The sequence below is a fragment of the Crotalus tigris genome, unplaced genomic scaffold (assembly GCF_016545835.1).
Source record: "Crotalus tigris isolate CLP2741 ecotype Arizona unplaced genomic scaffold, ASM1654583v1 scf7180000017771.5222438, whole genome shotgun sequence".
Classification (NCBI taxonomy): Eukaryota; Metazoa; Chordata; class Lepidosauria; order Squamata; family Viperidae; genus Crotalus; species Crotalus tigris.
Window position 1 is genome coordinate 2,126,094 of NW_024096622.1, and position 20,057 is coordinate 2,146,150.

Below are 20,057 nucleotides of genomic sequence, written 5' to 3' on the forward strand. Positions count from 1 at the left end.
TGTGCCATTTTCTAGCAAAGTAGGCTTCATGTGAATAGAATACTTAGTTGGACAATAATCCTTCAAGCCACAGCTACGATACTTCATAGTCAATTCAAGATAGGAAAATTTATTCTGGAAAGCTAGTACAAAATGCCCCCACACTCCACAATATAAGCAAAGACCTTGCGTATATTTGCATTATTTTTCTACAGCCATCAGTGAGGTCCATTGGCTATAAATTGCATGGGCTTGACATTTGAAAAATCTGATCAGAAGAGGGAGTACACAGAAAGAGAGATAATAGTGGCAACTTTGCCTTTTTCAATACATAGTATGCCATTGTCCTTCAGTTCTTCCAACTATGGTTATACACTGAAATAATCCTCCTTAAGAGTTTGAGCAACCTATGAAACAGCGTTTCCCACAGTTCACCAGATAGGACCTCCTTTAATTGATCAGCCTAAGCCATTTCAGTCCCTATCCCAAATCAATAATATTTATTTATTAATCATATTTATATAGCAGGCCATGATTATATACCTATATTCAGCAATTACCTTGTAGTAAACTGTAAATTTCATGGCTAGCTATCACTCTTCCAGCAATGTTGTCCAAAGCAGCTCTCAATATGATCATAAAATTAGCATACTCTCCTGGGCAGGATTGTTATTTTCCAGAAGTAAAACTGCTCATTTACCCCCTCCCCTTGTTTAGAATCTAAGAACAAATTCTATGTGAGAATACTTAGAGAGGAATTCTACCTGTCTTAAGCAAATGTATAATTTATACTAAGTGATGAAAGTCTTAAATCATTCTGGTACTCGATGCAGAGCAATGTAATAAGGTAGCACAAAGCTATGCAGCAACTGATAGTTGTTGGACGTTTCCCTGTCTGCTGTGTGATCTAATTGTTTGGATCAACTGGTTAATTTACAAATCTACATAAGTCTAGCAGATCTATTTGGTCCTTATACAAAACAAGATGTGGCAAGAGAACTGGTCACCATGGTCCAGGTCTAGGAATTTAAAGCAAGCACCCTTACGATAGAAGTAAACAGTTGCTGGAATTGTGGATCAGACTTTAGAATAAAGAATTACAGCATGGAGAAAATAGGAAGCCAGAACCAAACAAAAAATGTTAGTTCTGTCACTCAAGAACAAGCCCTGTATATAGAAACAGTAATCATGCCCTCTTATATTATTTTTTTGTTTTTTTTCTTCCTGCTCCATCTAATATACTATTTAAACTCTTCTCTTTTGAGTGGGCTGATCTGTTTCCATCTGTCCTTTGTTTTTGTAATTATCAGATTTGTAATCAAATTGTTTTCACTGACTGTGTAGGAACTTTCACAAACCAACTCCTCTCATTTACCTACTCCCAAAAGAAGCTTCCAGGATGACTCATTTGTACTACTTTACAATAACTAAATTCTGAACATTCCATAAATATGAAAGATCATTCTCCTGTCACCACCCTTTCATTCCCCATATACTTGTTACCTTTAGAAGCCAATTTATAAACAAGCTACATCCAAATTAGTTCATGAACAATCTAAACTGCATTGCAGTCTCTTTTTCATTCCTGAAGTAGCTAAGGATGGAAATTCGTAACATTGGACAAGAAGCAGCAACTAAAACCATCTCTTTTAAATATCAATATTAAAATGCATCATTCTAGGTGATGGGAAAAAGAAGTAGAAATATGCAACTGTAATGAAGACAATCAACTGTATTAGCTAAAAATACTAGCACCAAATTAAACAAAATACTAGTCAAATCGAAGAAAAGTCTGAGTTGTTAATCTTTATGACACTACAAAGTAATTTTATGATTGCAGTCTTGAAATTACCCAGAATTTTAAATGTGACCTTGAAGGGTGACAGCATCATCATATAATCATAGACCTTAAATCAGAACCTTCTTGGCCTGTTTAATAATCCAACCCTGCTAAACATGGCCTCATCTACTACTTTCAGCCAACCACCTAGCATAATTTGAGAAACTTTTATCTAAAGCAGTGTTTTTCAAACTGAGGAAACTACAAAACCAACTCCTTAGAAGTAGTTCAGATGAAGAATTTTGCAAAGGAAGTTTCCAATCTTCTTGTGTAAAAGATTTTACAGATCTCCATTCCAGACAAGTCCATTATTCACCTGCTTTCTGTTTTCAACTTTTGTACATCAATTGGCTATATATGAACTGGCAGTTATATTGGATAGTTCATATTAGCCACAACAATTTTAGGATTGGGTTGCCTCCTGACCACATACAAAGGACAGTGTATTTGAAGTCAGCACTTACAAAAGTTATGCTAATACTTAAGCAATTAATCTGTAACAGGGCATGCCCTTGAATTTTCAAAGTATTAGCAGTGGGAATATGGCGAGAGGGAGAGAATAGCTGTCCAAGGGGAAAAAAAACAAAATATTTTAGTAGATCATACCTGTGAAAATACTGCAAACAGAAATAATATTAAATTGTAAAGCTGGAGGCTAGAGGCATCTTTTGTACTATTTATTTTTTGAAAGAAAAAAATAATATTCTAATTCAAATATCAGTGGCCTCAATTCACTCAGTCACTCATGACCAAAATCCAGCCAAATGGAATTTAATCATGACAAGGTGAAAAAAAGCATATACATTTTTTAAAAATGTCCAAAGAGCAACCTGGGACTTCCTCCTGTTTCTTCAAGTTATATAATATTCAATTGTGTTGAACTTTGCTTAACTCTTTAAACTACCTTAACCCTTATCCAATTTGGCAGCCTCCAGAACTTACAATCCACACAACCAACAGTTATACTATAGCCTATCAATGCCTCCAGGTTCCTTTACATATGAAACTACTTACAGCAGCAGCCCCCAACCTATTGGGCACCAGGGACCAGTTCCATGGAGAGAGTTTTTTCCATGGACTGGAGGGGGCATGGTTTTGTGTGCTGCCAGCATCCCACAGATAGAGCTTTGCTTGTTTGCACAGCCTGGTTTTTGGCATGCCATGGCCCAGTGCCGGTCCATGGACCAGGGGTTGGAGACCCCTGACTTACAGTCTTAAAAGTCCTTCTCAAACCCATTTTTTTTCCAGAAAGTGTTGCATAGCATAGATGTACTTGAACCAATTGTAACAAAAGTACCCTAAAACCCTAAAGCTAGAAGCCACTACTGAGCTGAACATTCAGAGTAGGTAAAAATTGAACATACAAGTATCAAACTATGTAAGCTCACTTCGTTAGTTACCGCGATGAAGCAAGTAAATGTTACCTAGAATCAGCAGCCCTTTGTCTTTACTCTTCTCCACCCACTAATTTCCAAAGCCCATTCCTCACCTACTGATGGAAGTTAGCCCCCCCCAGAAGGAAATATTAAAAAGGAAAATATATTTTTCACCAAAAGGATTTTTTTTTTGAAAAGCAGAAACCAAACCTGGCCCCAAATTTCTTTGTCCCAAGCAAGAGTTAGCCTCATACAAATGCAAATGTAAAACCATCAGAAAGTTGGAGCCAGAGCAATCAAGAAGACAAAAGAGAAGATCTGCATACCCCACCCAAACTCTAGGAGTCATTAGCCCCATCACCTGGGAAGCAGGATATGATAATAGAATTAAACCACAGATATCAAGGCCTAGACAAACACTCAGAAACAGCGTCAAGGTTCATGCCACAGGAACAGGAAACTATTCCAAACAAAAGGCTAGAGGGGATATAAAAACCTACTACACCATGTGCTCACCCCTTCTCTGCACTTTCCTGAAGAACCATCTTTCTGCAATAAACTGTAACCTTCTTCCCAAAGCAGTCGCCATGTTTGCTTATTTATTCCCGGCTTGGATGAACCAGGAGGAAGACCTTACTTCTAACACTACTTTCCCAAGATGGTGTTCCTCCATTTGGGCTAGGAAAGACATAGCAGAAAACATTGGAACATTTGCATTATTTGAATCCTTCTTTCAGAGACTTTCAACACCATGGATGATATTCTTTCTATAACATCCAAAGAGTTTAACTGAGCTTTGATCCAAATTTCATACTGTTTTACTTCTCTGTTTTTAACATTCAATACAAATCTTCTTTTCCAATTCTTAGAAAAAGGGGGAAAATGATTGCAATAAAATCAATTATGTCAGATTTCTCCAACAAATATCACATAGTTTATAATACAGGAAAGTTACTACTGTTCATACAGAGAGTGAGGAGAATTCATTAATTTATGCACACATTTTATTTTAGCTCCTGCTAAAGGCACTCTATCATTTTGCCCAGATTTAGTCAGCATAAACATACACAGAAAGTGACTTGTGTGAAATATTAATACAGCCATTTGGAGCTTTTATCGCTGATTCGTTCTTTCTTCCAACCAGCACTGTACTGGTATCTAATTCAACACTGTTTGCCCTTCATTGCAGCCTTGGTTCAGGAACAAAATCAGCAGCTGGTGCTTGTCATGTGGGGGATTATGCAAGCATTAAGACAACACAAAGGGCAACATTCAGAAATTTGGAAAGGGGCAGAACAAGAAGCCCCTTGGATGAATTTAGCAATCTGGAACTTTTAACACAGTGAATGCTCATTTTTAATGAAATGTAAATATGGCTCCTTTGCTAAAGATGACAACTTCACTCCCTTTGGGCCTTTAGCAATGTTTATGCCTGTTCAAAAAATTAAAATGTACACTGATGCTAGAACCAAGATGCTATTTCTCAGGTTAATTTTCCATGATGGATGGATGATGTCCCCACCCCCAGTGCAATGGAAAATACAAGTAGAAATACCTGAAAAAAGCTACAGCTGTTCTGAAATCAAACGAAATCAATTTAAGGAACACAATGATACAATGTAAGAATCAATACATTATCTTTTAATTCCATCCAACAGCCAGCTGTGCAAACATATTCAACTTCTATTTGCATAGATAAAAAAACAAGAACTTTCAAATTAGCATTCTTAAGCTGAAACTCTATCACCTGTATCACAATAGGCACACAAAGCTAGCTGATCAAACCTGCCCTAAATTCTGTATTTTTCCATAATAAGCACAAAATAAAAGCAAGAAATCAGTTTAGATAATGAACTAATGAGGCACATGATAATGCTAAATCATAACTCTGCTACTTCAGACAAAACAAATTATGTTTACCCAAGAAAAACTCACAGTATTTCCCTCTCAACAAGCTACAGCCTTTTGTATCAATAGTCAGAATACATGTTAAGCTATAAAGCTATAGTAAGAGCTTAGAAAGCAAATAGCACGATTGCATGTTTTAATAACACTTTCCAAACTGTAGCCCATATAAAATGAAAAATAATTAAATATTAATTGCAATAAAATGAATGCAGGATAGAAAGTCCTGGTAGGATGCGTCACTAATACACAATAAATTGCCATCTGAGTTCTGGCAATAAACATTCCTTAAATGCCAGCATGAAAATAAAGGTACCCTGATCCTTTAAGTAAAAAGCAATTACCAACAGGTAACTGATAATGTTTCATATGAGAGTAAATGTTCAACCTGTACTATCCTATTCAATAAGGGGTAGGGTATGTCTCACATTAGTAGATCTTTCCTGAGTGTTACAATACAATTCAGAGCATGCTCTTACCAAAACAGTATATCTTCTAGAATGCTGGGAGTTTAATTTTAAAAAAATCCTTGTGACTACCTGAGAATTGTGACCACTCCACTCCCGTAAGGCCATAAAATAAGAGAAAATTTATCTGGGATATGTTTTAAGATTCAGTAACTGAACATGGCAATTACCAACAAGATTTACCAAATAGATGGTTACAGTGTGTAGAAAACAAAAGTGAGTAGTTCCTGTACTCCAGTTGTTCTCAACCTGTGGATTGAGACCCCATTTGGGGTCGAACGACCATTTCACGGGGGTCGCCAAACAACGCAGTCCGCCATTTTTTCCCCCTTTTCCTTAGCTATGCTACTCTCTTTTATTCTATTGGCTTTTGAAAGCCAAAGGAATAGACTCTCTTGAATAGAGTCTAATTCTATTGGCTTTCAAAAGCCAATAGGAATTGTCCAGGCTGTCTCTGCCCTGCTGAGCCCGCCAAAAGTCCCATTCTGCAAACAGTGCTGCACCAGTTGAGTAGTCCTCGACTTACGACCGGTTGAGTAGTCCTCGACTTACGACCGGTTGGGGGTTATGGCATTAAAAAGGTTGAGAACCACTGCTGTACTCCTTCCGGCTTTCCAATCATTCCCATGGTAGTTAATTTCTTTGCCTTAAACCAACACTTCATCTAATTACTCATCAATTTTCTTGCCAGAACCCTTGTGTTTTTAAGAAATGGGCTAAAAAAAACCTTGTTTTTTTTAAAAATGTTACTGTCCCTTGCCATACCAAAAGTATTCAGGCTGCCTAATGCTCCTGCAAGAATCATTTGTCTCTTGTGGCTTTAATCACATAATTGCTTTTAATTTTAGTCTTCCCTCTTCCTGTGCTCTACAGCTCAAATATTCTATATTGTTTCAATATTATATTACATTGGGAGAATTACTAACTCTCAACAATACTGATCAGACTCTCAAATTCCAATTAAGAGGGGAGACCTGGTCAGCATCACCCATGATGAAGATCTAGCATTTAATCATCACTAACAAAAATTTTGGCAATACTTGCACTGGAAAGAGGTGGAAGTACATAGCACATGCCAATCACTTCCCATACCTAAAAAACTAGCAAATACGTTCATGTTACATTCAGAAACACAGTTCCATATTTTTTCCTACCAGTTCTCATTCAATAGGATGAAAGAGAGTTCATTCTGGGATGTTTCTTTCCAAGAAGAGAAAAACTTAGTGGTAGAGTATAATATTCTTCTTGCACATTCTTAATTACAAGGTAGCTTCTGATTCAATTGTTAATCAATGATCTCTCTATTAATCTGCAGATGCCTGATTTCCCACATTTCAACTGAATCAAAGGGAAAATTTTCAAGAGGTTTCTTCAAGTTACAATGATTGGGTAACCAGGAAGATTGTGGGGTGATGGGGAACTGCATAATACCAGCATTCAACTCAAAAGTATCAACCAGAGAAAACTGAAAGAAAATTTTAAGTAGTCTAGAATATAGTAGAAAAATAGAAGTATCTTTCACATAATAATAATAGTAAAGTTGGAAGGGACCTTGGAGGTCATCTAGTCCAACCCCCTGCCCATAGCGAGAAAATTATGAAGAAATTGCAAAACAGGTTTCAACATAGTATTATTCCCTTATGACCAAGTTCCAGTGAAATAGCCCTTGGTTTTTAAGCTAGTATGGTCTTGAAAGTCTGTGTGTTCTCCATCTCAGTCAATTACCTAATGTTTGGTAACTTCAGAAGTAGTCATTTCAGAATTGACAAATCTCAAAAAATTGTTGATAAAGCAAGTTCTGCTAGAACAGTGGTTCTCAACCTGTGGGTCGGGACCCCATTTGGGGTCGAACGACCATTTCACGGGGGTTGCCAAACCACGCTGTCCGCCATTTTTTCCCTTTTCCCTAGCTGTCCTACTCCCTCTTATTGGTGGCCACACCCACTTGGGGGTCACCACAACATGGGGAACTGTATTATGGGGTCACGGCATTAGAAAGATTGTGAACTACTGTGCTAGAATAAATATGCTGTCATTTTACAAAAAGCACATCATAAACAGTTCTCTATACATAACCGTAGAAAGAAAACATGATATTCTAACTAAAAAAAAACACTAAACAAACTTTTTTCTTTTGTTTCAAAATGTCCCATGATTCACCATTGGTTCCTAAAAACAAATACCAAACAGAATAACAACTGCATGAAATCAAAATAAAATTTTAGCCAGTTAGTTGGAGTATTCTCAACCACATTTCTTCTGTTTCTATATAGGCTTGTGTTACTTATCAGTCAGTCAAATTTCAAACAGAGACATATGTACGGAAGTTAATGTTCTTAGTTAACTGTTAATGGATGTGATGTAATGTGTTGACAACACGCCTGAATTATAAGTACCAATGGTTGCAACCACTGTTATATTTATTCACTGGGTTTGGATTACATCTGCCTTCCGGGGCCATAACCCTTAAATATTATTTTCTCCAATTTTATTAGAATACCATTCCATAAAATAGACTAGACTGATAGTGGCCACAACACTATCTAATCCATATTTCCACTAATAAGGACACATACATTGTCAGTGGCATGCTTAAAGTCCAAAGCACCTTCTGGTGCTTTATAGGAAGGTCTAAGCGTCATGTCCCATTCAAATGTTTCAATACTGAGCCCTTGGCTTGTGTGTTAAAGTCTTTGTTTGGGACATGCATTCTTCTTTACCAGGGCTTGAAACCAATTCTTCTACAAAGCAGCTAGAGCACAAAATGGGTCACATAGCTTGATGTGTAGGTATTCTTCAACATAACATTAACTTGTTCATGACTAAGTTTTTAAAGGGTTATCACCCTGGATTAAGTCTTCCCTTTGATATTTCCTGAACACGCTGTCCCTCATTGATCCAAACAAGCATGTGGAAGCAGAGCCACTGACTAACCCAGTGAGCTTTCATGGCTGAGTTAAGTTCCTAGTCAAAGGTTCCAACCACTACATCATACCATTGGTTTATTTGCACATATCACCTTAAAGGGATCAACTTAGTACAATATAAGAATATATGTAATTATTAATTAGCCACTATCAATCCAATGTGTTGAACCCCCAATCCATAATTCATAGCCAGGTTAGCACATGGAAAACATTAGAGTAAGTCTGTATTCTAATAATTTGCCTAGATCATTTGTCAATGCTACAGGTAGGTTAATATTCAAGAGATTACTTCTGCTTTATGAAGGGACTATGAGCTATTCAGCAGAGTTGCATAGCAATAGGGCAATTAATTACCAAGCTACAAATGGTGAAAAGAATGGTTGCAAAAGCTACAATTTCGGAAGATCCAACACATCTGGAGCTCCTCAAGTCAGTTTATATCATCCAGTATTCTGTCCATAAAGTGATCAATCAGAGGTTTATATAATACAGAAGCACTGTACTAAGAGAAATAGGAGAGACAAAATATGGACATCTAAAATTCTTATAGTAAAGATAGGGTAGACTTCTGCTCAGATAACTAAAAAAGAGTTTTTATCTGTACATTCCAATAATATAAACATTTAATATTTACAAAATTCTGGCATTCTATCTGGCTCCAGCATTTCATTATACTTAAACAAAAAAAAAAATTTACAAAATGCACCAGATGCCTAGAAGAGTGAAAATATACTTGATCGAGGTCATCAGGCAGAGCTGTAAATTAAGCCTGTAACTTAAGCAGGAAAGGTGGGGGAGATGGGGGGTGAGGCCAGTAGAGTCTCTCTGATCAGTTTCTCCTCTGTGTGACACTGAGCCACTGAAATGGCAACAGCACAGCCTGCGTGACAGGCAGCACCAAACATGGAGAACATGGTCCTAGACAAGGGGGGGGGAGCGGAGACAAACTTGGATGGGGCAGTTAGCAACCAATGTTTACAAACATAAACCAGGAAGATCAGATGGGCCAGCCATAAATTATGACTGGATTGCAGTCAAGAAAGAGCCTCACTCAACATAAAACGCAGAGCAGCTCCATAGCCCAACTTCAGTTTTAGTTCAATATCTAAAAACAAAAATGGCATCACATGCAGGGCATTAAGAGCTACTGAAGCATGATGGAAAAAATTCCATCTGACAAGTGAAATTGAATAACAAACACCTCTCCAACCACACTGCAAGCACAGAGGCTGAAGCAGAGCCTTGTGATAATATGCATCCATGGTCCAAATCCTACTTCCAAAAAAGGCCTTCTCTTGCTATTTTTTCAAATTGTGATTCTTAAAAAAAAGAACATAATACAGAGAAATTAGGAACATTTTTTTTCCTGCTTTAAATTTCAAAAAGGATTCAACCAGCAATTGGGAAAGGGGAGAGTGAAAATAATCTCCTTTCTAAAGCATTTTTAGATTTATGTTTCTGCTAATTTTAAATTCCAGCCTCAGAATACAGACGTAGCAGTGTTTTGCGGGGTGATTATGTGACAATGCTTTTACCACATATCAGGGCTTGAGAAGCTTCAGAGTTTTTGCTTCTCTATGAATCCATACTTCTAAGAATTTGGACTCCTGGTTATCTCGCAGACGTCATACACAAACATACACTAACCAAGAAATCACAGTGAACTCAACTTCAGTCTTCTAAAATTCAGGACTGAATATATGGAACATTATGTGTTTAAAAGTATTATATATTTCTGTTTAATATTCATGGTTTTCAAAATTATTCAAGAATAAGAAACCATGCCTTGAAATGGAAATAACCAGAAACTATGCAAGATTGGGGTTAGTTGTAATCTGGATAGGACACCACCAGGGAATACCAGAACTGTGGGATAGACTGAAAAGTGGAATAACTTCCCAGAAGGTGATGATAAACCACTTGACAATAAAACTGCAAATACAGACCCATGAAAGCACCAAAAGTTGAGCTTCAGTCATAGATTTTTAAAAATTATCAAAATTGAGACTGTTATAATCATTTGTCAATTAAAAGAGCAGATTAGCAGTGTTTTTATGCTCCATATAAAATTAATTTAAAGTTTACTATGTTTAATGAGATTTTTTATTATTATGACTAACATAATTATGAACCCATAAGCTCCATTTGCTGATTAGGGAGTAATTACTGTTTTCCATGTTCCTTTTTTTCTATATTCTGTTTCCATATTTTATTTACTACATTCCTTTTTTCAAAGTAGAAATGATTTAAAAAGTATGTAAATTTAAGAACCAATGTTAACAGTCCTTAATCTTTGGTCCCTTCAGCAGATCCCCAAAATTAAATCTTGAACAAGACCAAATGCCATTCTCTTGATTACAATCTCTCTATACAGATCAGGCTTCCCCATTCGAATGTTTTCTGACTGCTTTAGATTCCAGTCCCCCAAATCCCTAGTCAGTATAGTTGAAAACTATGGGATGTCTAGAAGACATCAGGTTGAGGGGAAGTGACTGTGAACATGCTGCCCTCAGATACACAGCATCAAAATATTAGTCCTCTTCCTTTCTCACCATTCCAGGAGCATCTGGAGGTAGCAGAAGGACTTCAAAGTGATTGTACTAGATGGGTACATCTAGTGATTGTACCCATCTTGATTATTCTGCACCACCATAGCCTTTTCCCAATTAATGCTCTAAAGCTTGTATTAAAAAATTACCTATTTAAGAGAATATACAGTCCTTGCCTTGGCCATTTTAAGATGAATTAATGTTTGAAGATGTGTCAAAGAGTAGCTAGCTTCCTTCCAATAGACAAGAAAGTCCATCCCAATTTGAATCTACAAGTCACAGTACAGTAAATGCCACTTTTTAAAATTGTATTTTCTATTAAGCCTTTTATAATTAGTAGATACCTCCCATTTCAGAAGTCAGACTAGCAAATAATTCCTGTACACATGGAAAGACAGAGTGAGCTCTGCTTGTACATCTCTGCAGGTTTGTAACAGAAAATTGAATTTGATGTTTTTTAACATCAAATCCAATTTTCCTCATTAACAATTCCTGAAGTTTACCAGGAATGATTTTTTTGGGGGGGAGGCATTGTTTGTTTTTTGCCTAAAAATAATTTCAACTCATTTCCTAAACTGAAAAAAAAATCCTAGGCACATGTATTATTCTGAAGGTCCCAAGCACGCTTAGAAATAGAGTAATCTTTGGCATCAAAACACAGTACTACAGGTATATTAAGGTGTTTTCTTTCGACTTCATCTACAAAATGATGTTCCATTGACACCAGTGGAAATCTTAGAATACAATTGTTTGTAAAATAGCAGCCATAGTTCCCAAAGATATCACAACTGAATGAATTTTTACAAAGGGGTGCTCTATTTACAAAGGGACAAGCATAACCTTCCACTGGTCAAGGTGCACAGGGCTTAGCCAATAGGGTGTTTTCCTGAAGGTCTCATCCTGGAACCAATTCGGAAGATGCAAAAAATGAAAGGGAAATCATAGGAGATTTAAATCCATATGACCAATATGCTGCCCTTATTGGCAAAGGTATAGTTAAGAGTCACACAATTAAAAATGGTGAAAGAACCAATATTCCTATTGTATAGTTTTCCATATAGTAAGTAACCTCATGAAAAATGTGCAAGATCTATTAACAGAATATCCCATTCTTGAGTTTTACTTGTAGTAACTGAAAAAGTTTTTTACCATTGGAATACAACTGTTTTACTCAGTGCTTTTTTTGTAAAAAAAAAAAAGGTGCCAGAACTCACACAGGTCATACAACTTGCCTTGCCTATCCTACAAGGTTTCATCCAAAAAAAAGTTCCGGAACTCCGTTCTGGGCATTCTATGACAAAAAAACCCTCTGGTTTTACTAAACAAAATTCCAAAACAATATTTTTTAGAAGATGTCTGCCTCATCAGAACCCTGGCAGACAGCACTGAAAATCTTGAGGTCAGAAGCAGAGGAACTGAACCTAGGTTTGGTAAGTTCAGTTGCTATCATTAGAAAACAAAACAGCAATAAAACCCAAAATGTCTATTTACAAATCATTGCCCATCCATTCAGTGGGACTTATTGGTAGATGATATATGCAATTGCTACTGAAGAAGTCTTACGTAAATTCTGAAAAAAGTCATTCGTCGCCATCAAACCTTTCTGTAACCTTCCAGGATGATAATTCAAATTACTCCCTTATCTACATAGATTCTCAAGGAAATCAAATTCCCATAGAATTTGCAATCTCAATTCCCCAGAGTTATATCATACATATTAAAAACATACTTTCTTATATTTTAAAAAAATGTCTTTCAGTCAAAAGGACAGTTTACTCTGAAGTTTAATTGCAAAATTCTCACAATTGTACATCTAATATTTTCTTTAGCTAGATAGCTTTTCTCCACTTTTTCTAAGTTTCTTGTTTTGTTCTCTTGAAAATATTCTAAAATGAGTAGAACTTTTGACTAAACCTTGCATACTTAGAGCATTCCATTCCTCATCAGTGAATTATGAAACTTCAGTTAACAATTACTTCTTTTTTTATATTAATAAACAATATAGTTTGTTTGCTTCCTTTCTTTTGGCCTTTGGAAGATGCATTATAATGCAAAACGCAACTTCTACTTTAATCTCCTGCTTCAAAGTTGCTTAAGTTATTTGAAAGTTTACTGCTATTCGTTTCATTAGAAATGCTGAATTTCACAATTTCACAATTCTGATTTGTTTGGGGACTGTAAATCCCATTAATTTTGAAGTGACTTCATTATAACTGGTGTGGTCTGAATGCAACCTATGAAAGAGCCTGCCTCATTAAAAGCAGTATTTTTCTAATGAATACATTTACAATAACCATGACAATATTCTAATAAACTGCAGTTTGATTTCAAAACTACTCAGCTTAGACCAGTGATGGCGAACCTTTTAGAGAATGAGTGCCTAAACTGCAACCCAAAACCCACTTATGTATCATCGGGTGCCAGGTGAGCATGGCCCATTGGATGGGCATGGTTTCAGTGATAACGGCAGACTGGGTGGGACTAAAAAGTTCAATCAATCAATTCCAACTTTGCGAGATCTTTTTTTCCTACGAGAAGTTGAAATTGATTGTATGATTAAACCTTTTTTTTTTTTGTACACGGCGGTGGAGGCCTAAAGCGAAAAGGTTTTATAAAAGCTAGCTGAAGGCCTAGGACTGGGGCGATGGCGCGCGTGCTCACAGAGAGGGCTCTGCGTGCCACCTGTGGAACGCGCGCCATAGGTTCGCCACCACGGGCTTAGACCTATCTAGTCCAAATCAGCCTATAAGAGGTCATTCACCATTTCCTACCATTGATTCCTATATGCTTTGAAGATTCTATTGTGCACTCCTGCCAATAAAATCATATAGAATGGAAGCCCAAGAGACAGGCTTTTGAAGTACTTATTACTCCCAAGTCCAGTTTCTTCAAATCAGATTTCAAAACATGAATGATGTGTATATTTTGCAAAGGTTTCCTTAAGAACATTTCCTCCTCCTCTATCATGTTATAAATATTGTGAATAAATTACTGAAGGAACCAGACATGAAACCACACAATTTTAATATTGTTTGGGATGGATTTATATTTTGTAGTTTTATTTTTGCCTAGAAGCTACTCTGATTGCTTATGACAAAAAGGACATGAGGATTATAAAGTACAATACTCCAATACATTGGAGGTCCTAGCATTTGTGTTGTGCTACCATATGTTATAAAAACAAGCAATATAACATTTTTTAAAATTATGATTTTAGTTAATAAGCATGGAAGCAACTAATTACCGGATATTTTCTATTATATGATCGAGTCAATAACCAAGCCTGACTATATGTATGTGCATATGTTATGTGCACAAACACACACATACAGTGTGTGCAGATATCAAATAAGTGCAACATCTCTCTATTTATTAAAAATCTTTCAGGCTTCTGCCCAAATCTGAGAAAAAGTGCCAATACTTTTAAGAAACCAACTGATTAATGCAACTCTTAAAACAGCAGTATTTTGTTGTTGTTGTTCATGTTTCACAGAAGCCTAAAAAAAATTGGGCTACTTTAATGAATAGCAGGAGATGATGTGCAGTTATTTTAGGTCTGAAGTATTTATTTCAAATCATTTTGAGGCATGTATACATCACTAAACTGTAAGGGAGCTTAGCGTATGTCTCTTTATATGTATTCTGAATGCCAAGCCATTTCATCCCTGGTTTAATTAAGTACTTTAGAGATTTAAAAAAATAAACCCTTTTAGATCACTAACATGCTATGAGTCTTTCAGAAGCCAGGAGGAAAAATTACCCCCAAAGGAAGTATGAGTGGCCTGAACTTCCTCTTTTGTCCCTGCCATGTGCACCAGTTCCTCTTCCCAGCAACTGGGAGCTCCAGAAATGATGAAACAGCTGTGCTTTGAGATCTTTAGATGGAATCCTGCTGGGGATCCTTTCTATTAACAGTACCACAGAAAACTATTATTAAATAGTAGTTTTATATGGTTTGTACTTTCCCCTCTCCCATGAAACACAGAAACTCTATAACAGGGGTTCTCAACCTTGGCAACTTTAAGACTTGTGGACTTCAACTCCCAGAATTCCTCAGCCAACAAAGCTGGCTGAGAAATTCTAGGAGTTGAAGTCCACAAGTCTGAAAGTTGCCAAGGTTGAGAACCCCTGCTCTAGAAGATTTCTGAATTGGTGTGAGCTCCTCTAAATACCACTCTATTCAAAAGAAAGTAAGCAACAGTACATGTCTGTAGGAATGGGTAACCCAGTCAAATTTAACTTGGCTCAGATCTTGCCTAAGTTAAATTGGATCCAGAGGAGGGAAAAAAAAGCAGAATAGCAGTTATAAATACCTTTCAGAACCAGCGGTTCCTTGCCTTCCCTCTTGAGAGACTCTAGCACTATGTGCAATGGCTGTGAAGGCATTATTCTGCTTGGCTCATTAGTATTTTCATCATAAACAACTATTTCTTTGGAAAAGATTCTTTTAAAGGAGTCCTTGCCTTCTCTGCAAGAGATCAAGTCCAAGACAGTGATCTTGCCCTGCTGAAGCCTTCTCCTACTGATCTTATCAGAGCAATTGATATGAACAGCCCCTTGGATGTGGCTTTTGTTGTACTCCATGAAAGGCCGGCAATCAATGATGACTGGGCCTTGGTGGCTTTTGTTGCATTTGGTCATCTTTTTTGCCAGGTCATTGGGATGGATGATTTTGATGCTTGCCAGTTGCTTTGTTGGACCTGAGACTGGATTCCCCACACCACCTGATGGACTCAGAGGGCTAATGTTCTCATTGTTGTTGACCATTTGGTTTGCTGAGCAAGTAGTCAAGGTTCCTATGCTGGCAGAGATGCTGCTGGTGCTGGCTTGGGTTTGGGCCTGATTGTCCTTGTCGTATGTTGCCACAGTGCAGCAACTGGCACTGCTGCATCCACAACTCAAGGAGCGGGCAGAGCCGTTGGATGAGGGCATATACGTCAGATTAGCAGCCTTGATGGACACAACAGCCGTGCTGAGGAGACTCACAGGGTTTTCACTGGCGGAGGAAACAGAGTCAAGGTAGCTGGAATCTAAGCAAAGATTGAGATCCTGAGGTCTTACGGGCCTGGAGAGTGCCACTACAACCCTGTCGTCTAGTGGAGAAGGAGGCATGAGGAGGCTGAGAATGGGAAGCCAAAGGAACTCAAGCGTCCTCTGTTAAAAACAAAAGAAAAGGAGAAAAGGTAAGTTATACTGTGATGGACAAGCTTTCATTCTTAGACTTGTGTGGGAACCTCCTTTAACAATGATCATTCCAAGAGCTGTTTGGAATTGGTAAAAGTAAAGAAAACCATTAGCAACTGCAATCAATTAGCAAAGAAATAATGGAAAACTAAAGATGAATTACTGTTTAGCTAAGTTAGAAGCAAGAGTGTAAATGAATCAGAAAATCCTCCAGCCCAATCCTTTATGGAACTGCAGAAGTGACAGAATATAATTCTTTGCCAACTAAGATTGTATGTGTACTACTTTCATGTGGGCACAATGATGGCATTTGCTACAGAATATCCCCTTTATCTCACATTTAAACTTTAAGGGTAATATTATGAATGCATGTGTCTGAGAATAAATAGTAAGTTTCAGATACCAATGAAGTTACTAAATAGGTTACTTTTTGCTTGAAAGTAATCCAGCCATGATCGCTTCTTGCTCTCTCATTCATTAGAAAAAGATGAAAAATCAATCTTTTTTGCTTCAAATTTATCATCTGTTATTTTGATTGGATAATCTACACAGCCATATTAAAGAGCAAAAAATAGAGGTTTGGCAAACTAATTAATCTAACACGTCTTACTGTGGTAGACAACCTACCACAGTGTCTGTGGAGCAGGTAGCAGACAACTCCTACAAAGTTGCTCTAAAAGGAAAGAAAGGTTACACAAAAGATCCCAGGCTTTCTTCTATGTAATCCATAAATGAAATAGTCAAAAGTTATTATAACATCTCAAGAAAATAGGAAAAATAAATCTGAGCATGGAAGAAATGTTGCAACTTTTTTTTTTAAGAAGACATTTTCAAAACTGCCAAGGAAGCAGAGAGGATGCACCAATATACTGTCTAGCAATGAAAACAAATATTGAAATGAAAGAGGATTTTTTTTTAAAAAAAAATGGGAGGGTGTCATGTATCTCTTATGAATGGAATTGCTATTTCGGAATTGTTCTTTAGTCAGATGCTAATGCAATCATTTAATGACAGCTCTGGAACATCTAAGCCTCAAGGTACACAAACTCTTCTGGTTACTGCTGAACACATGATTACAGAGCTTGAAATTATTTATCTTAATAGAAAAAAAAGTAAACCTTCCTATTACCTTGGAGGTTTGTATCTTATATTAACTTTAGAGCACTGCTGAGTGACCAATTACATTGGTATCTGGCTCAGTCTAATTAAAAGGTCAAAGATGTCAATGATTTTTTTTAAAAAAAAAAGGTTACTGCATTACCTTCTGAGTCTCTGAAACTTGAAAACTTAATCATACTTAAATTCCTATTTAAGTCATAAATGCAGAGGAAGCTTGCCCAGGATCAGACAAAAGTAAGGGGAATTGTCCTCATCTCCTCCAAAGGACTGTACCTCAAAAATTATTTTAAACCTATTTAAGGAGGCATGGTTTTTTTTTTTTTTTAAAAAAAGGAAAAGTAATTCTTCTATACTGATCTTCTAAAATCACAGCATCCTCTCCACCGATTGTCCTTCCGTTAGTACGGTCTTCATTTTAAGACAAAGTCAGAATAAGTAATGTTCTTCTCTCCACGGAGGGGGGGGGAGAGTATTTGCAGGATGAATTTAAATCGCTGCTGCAAAAAAGGACAAAATAATCTGTCATCTGGGTGAAAAGCAGCAGCCCAAGAACGCTACTCAGAGGCAAAAAAGAAAAAAAAATCTGAAATATACAGAAGGAGCTTTTTAACCCCTCTTCCCCCTCCTTTGTGAAGCACAAATCTTGGTGCGCGCAAATGTGCCCCTCGGGCGCTTTAAGAAATAAGGAAGCAAAGGCGCGGGGAGGGGCGGAGGGACACAAGGGACACACAAAGACAAACGGCACTTTCTAAAACAAAAACAAACCAGGAGCATACTGTGACTTTTATAACCGAGTCGGGTATGGAATGCGAGAGGGTTTAAAACATCTTAAGAACATATTGGGGAGCCAAAGATAATCCTTTCCCCCCTAGGCAAAGCAATTCGGAAAGATCTGCGTCTCTGCAGCAGAGGCAGTTTTTATTCCCAGCCAAACCGCGATGTCAGTGTTGCGACTGAAGCAAATCGCAGCCAACAATAACTACTCCTTGTCCTCAGGCTCATCTAATAGTTCCACAGGTCCCAGGAAAGAGAAGACGCCCCCCCCCCAAGTGTATATACGAAGGATGCTGAAGCTGGGTGCCTCTTATGCACCCCGATCCCCACCCCCCAATATACTGCAGTAATCCCAAACGAGAACAGCTCGCTTTCATCCAACTCATTTGGTGAACATCCGCTAGAGAAAAACGCACAAACGACGACAAGGGGTAGATGGGGGTTAGGAAGAGAGGCAGCGGTCTCATTTTTATCGACCCAAACTCTCTCTCTTTAAAGAAAAAAAAACTCTTTTCGAAGCTCCTCTGTTGTCTACATAAACACACAGACACAGCTCCTCTCCCGTATGAAAGAAAGTCATCTACTTACTTCATAAATGAATGGATATCCTTCAGCACCTGGCGCGCGGCTGCGGTGATCGATTTATGTACACCATTCACTTAGCTTCATTGATCTCCAGCTGCAACATACTTACTTTCTCTTTTGCTACCCAGTAAATGTAAGGTTCGAAAGGGGCCGAGGCAATAGAAGAGATAAACGGGGCCTTCACCCAATAGGCGTTCTCTCCTGGTGGCTAGTTTTCCGCCTCTCGCGGAGATGCCAATGATTGGGAGCGAATGAGTAAGTGGGCGGAGCCGTTGGCTGCCCTCTCATCTCTTAAGGGTTGGTTTGGTCGCAGTCGCTTCGGGCTTTCTGTGTTATAACCTGCGGAGCGAGTGATGTCATTGAAGGCCAATCAAAAGCTCCAGTGGGCCAGCCTCAGCCGGAGAGGAGCAGTAGCAGCTGCTCCCTATTTACATTTAAACTTTACCAGGAGGATGTGGTTAACCCTTTCCTGCGCAGAATTGTCAATCGCGCCCTTTAACTACTTTTCCTCAAAGTGGCTTGGCTAACTGATTTTCCCCACTCTTTCTTTTCTTTTACATTTCTTTTACACTTACAGGAGGTTCAGCACTACTTTCTACTACTCTCCCTTTAAGATCTCCCTCCCTCCCACTCTTTCAGTGAATGAATGAATCGGTGAATGAATCTCTCAGCCACTCAGTTCTTCTTATCCAACGCGTTACCGCACCGGAGCCCATCGCTGACTGACAATTAGCTTTTCATTCGGAGCAGCCCTGGAGAAACAACAATCATTTTGTCCAGCTGTTATCTTTATCCACCACCGCTTGGAGGACAACAGGACTAGGAAGACCAGGTCCCCTCTTGAGTTTTTTAATTAGATTATGTGTTGTGATCTCCACAGAGGAGGATGCAGTGAGGTTTTACAGCAGTGCAACCGAAGAAAGAGAGTCAATCAAAGAGCAAACAACTACACCATAGTTAATAAGATGTAAATAAAGAACTGAAAATAATAATGCACCTTGTAGTTTTGAGAAATGGCCAAATAACACTTCCTGATCTCAGATTTCACCAGGTCTATGATTACTATTAGAATTAAACTGGTGCTCTTAGTTTTTCAGTCCTGGCTATGATTTCTTTAATTTTTAGACAGCAAAGAGATGAGGCTGGTAGAATTCAATAATCCCATTATATCTGGGTTCTATTAACTGGGGAACCATTCAAAACTAGCCCTCTGAAGATGACAACCTAATAAAAAGCATAAGGTAGCCACATCTAGCCTCACTTCTTGTAGCTGTGTTGGACAACTAGTGTTATTCCCCAAAAGCATGGTCACCGGACTACCAGATAGGGTACCTTAGTCATTATGAAACATT

The 20,057-nt window shown here is 37.8% G+C and overlaps 1 protein-coding gene across 1 annotated transcript in view; it reads right to left on the bottom strand.

The window, feature by feature from the left end:
* DUSP10 (dual specificity phosphatase 10) overlaps positions 1-19,062 on the bottom strand; it is a 35,189-nt gene extending 16,127 nt beyond the window's left edge. Inside the window, exons 1-2 of the mRNA XM_039341642.1 lie at positions 18,709-19,062; positions 15,357-16,197 (exon numbers count right to left, since the gene is read on the bottom strand). Of these exons, the coding sequence (XP_039197576.1) occupies positions 15,357-16,155 (799 nt within the window). The 5' untranslated portion in view covers positions 16,156-16,197; positions 18,709-19,062. The remainder of the gene's footprint in view (positions 1-15,356; positions 16,198-18,708) is intronic.
* Between the last annotated feature and the right edge of the window lie 995 nt (positions 19,063-20,057).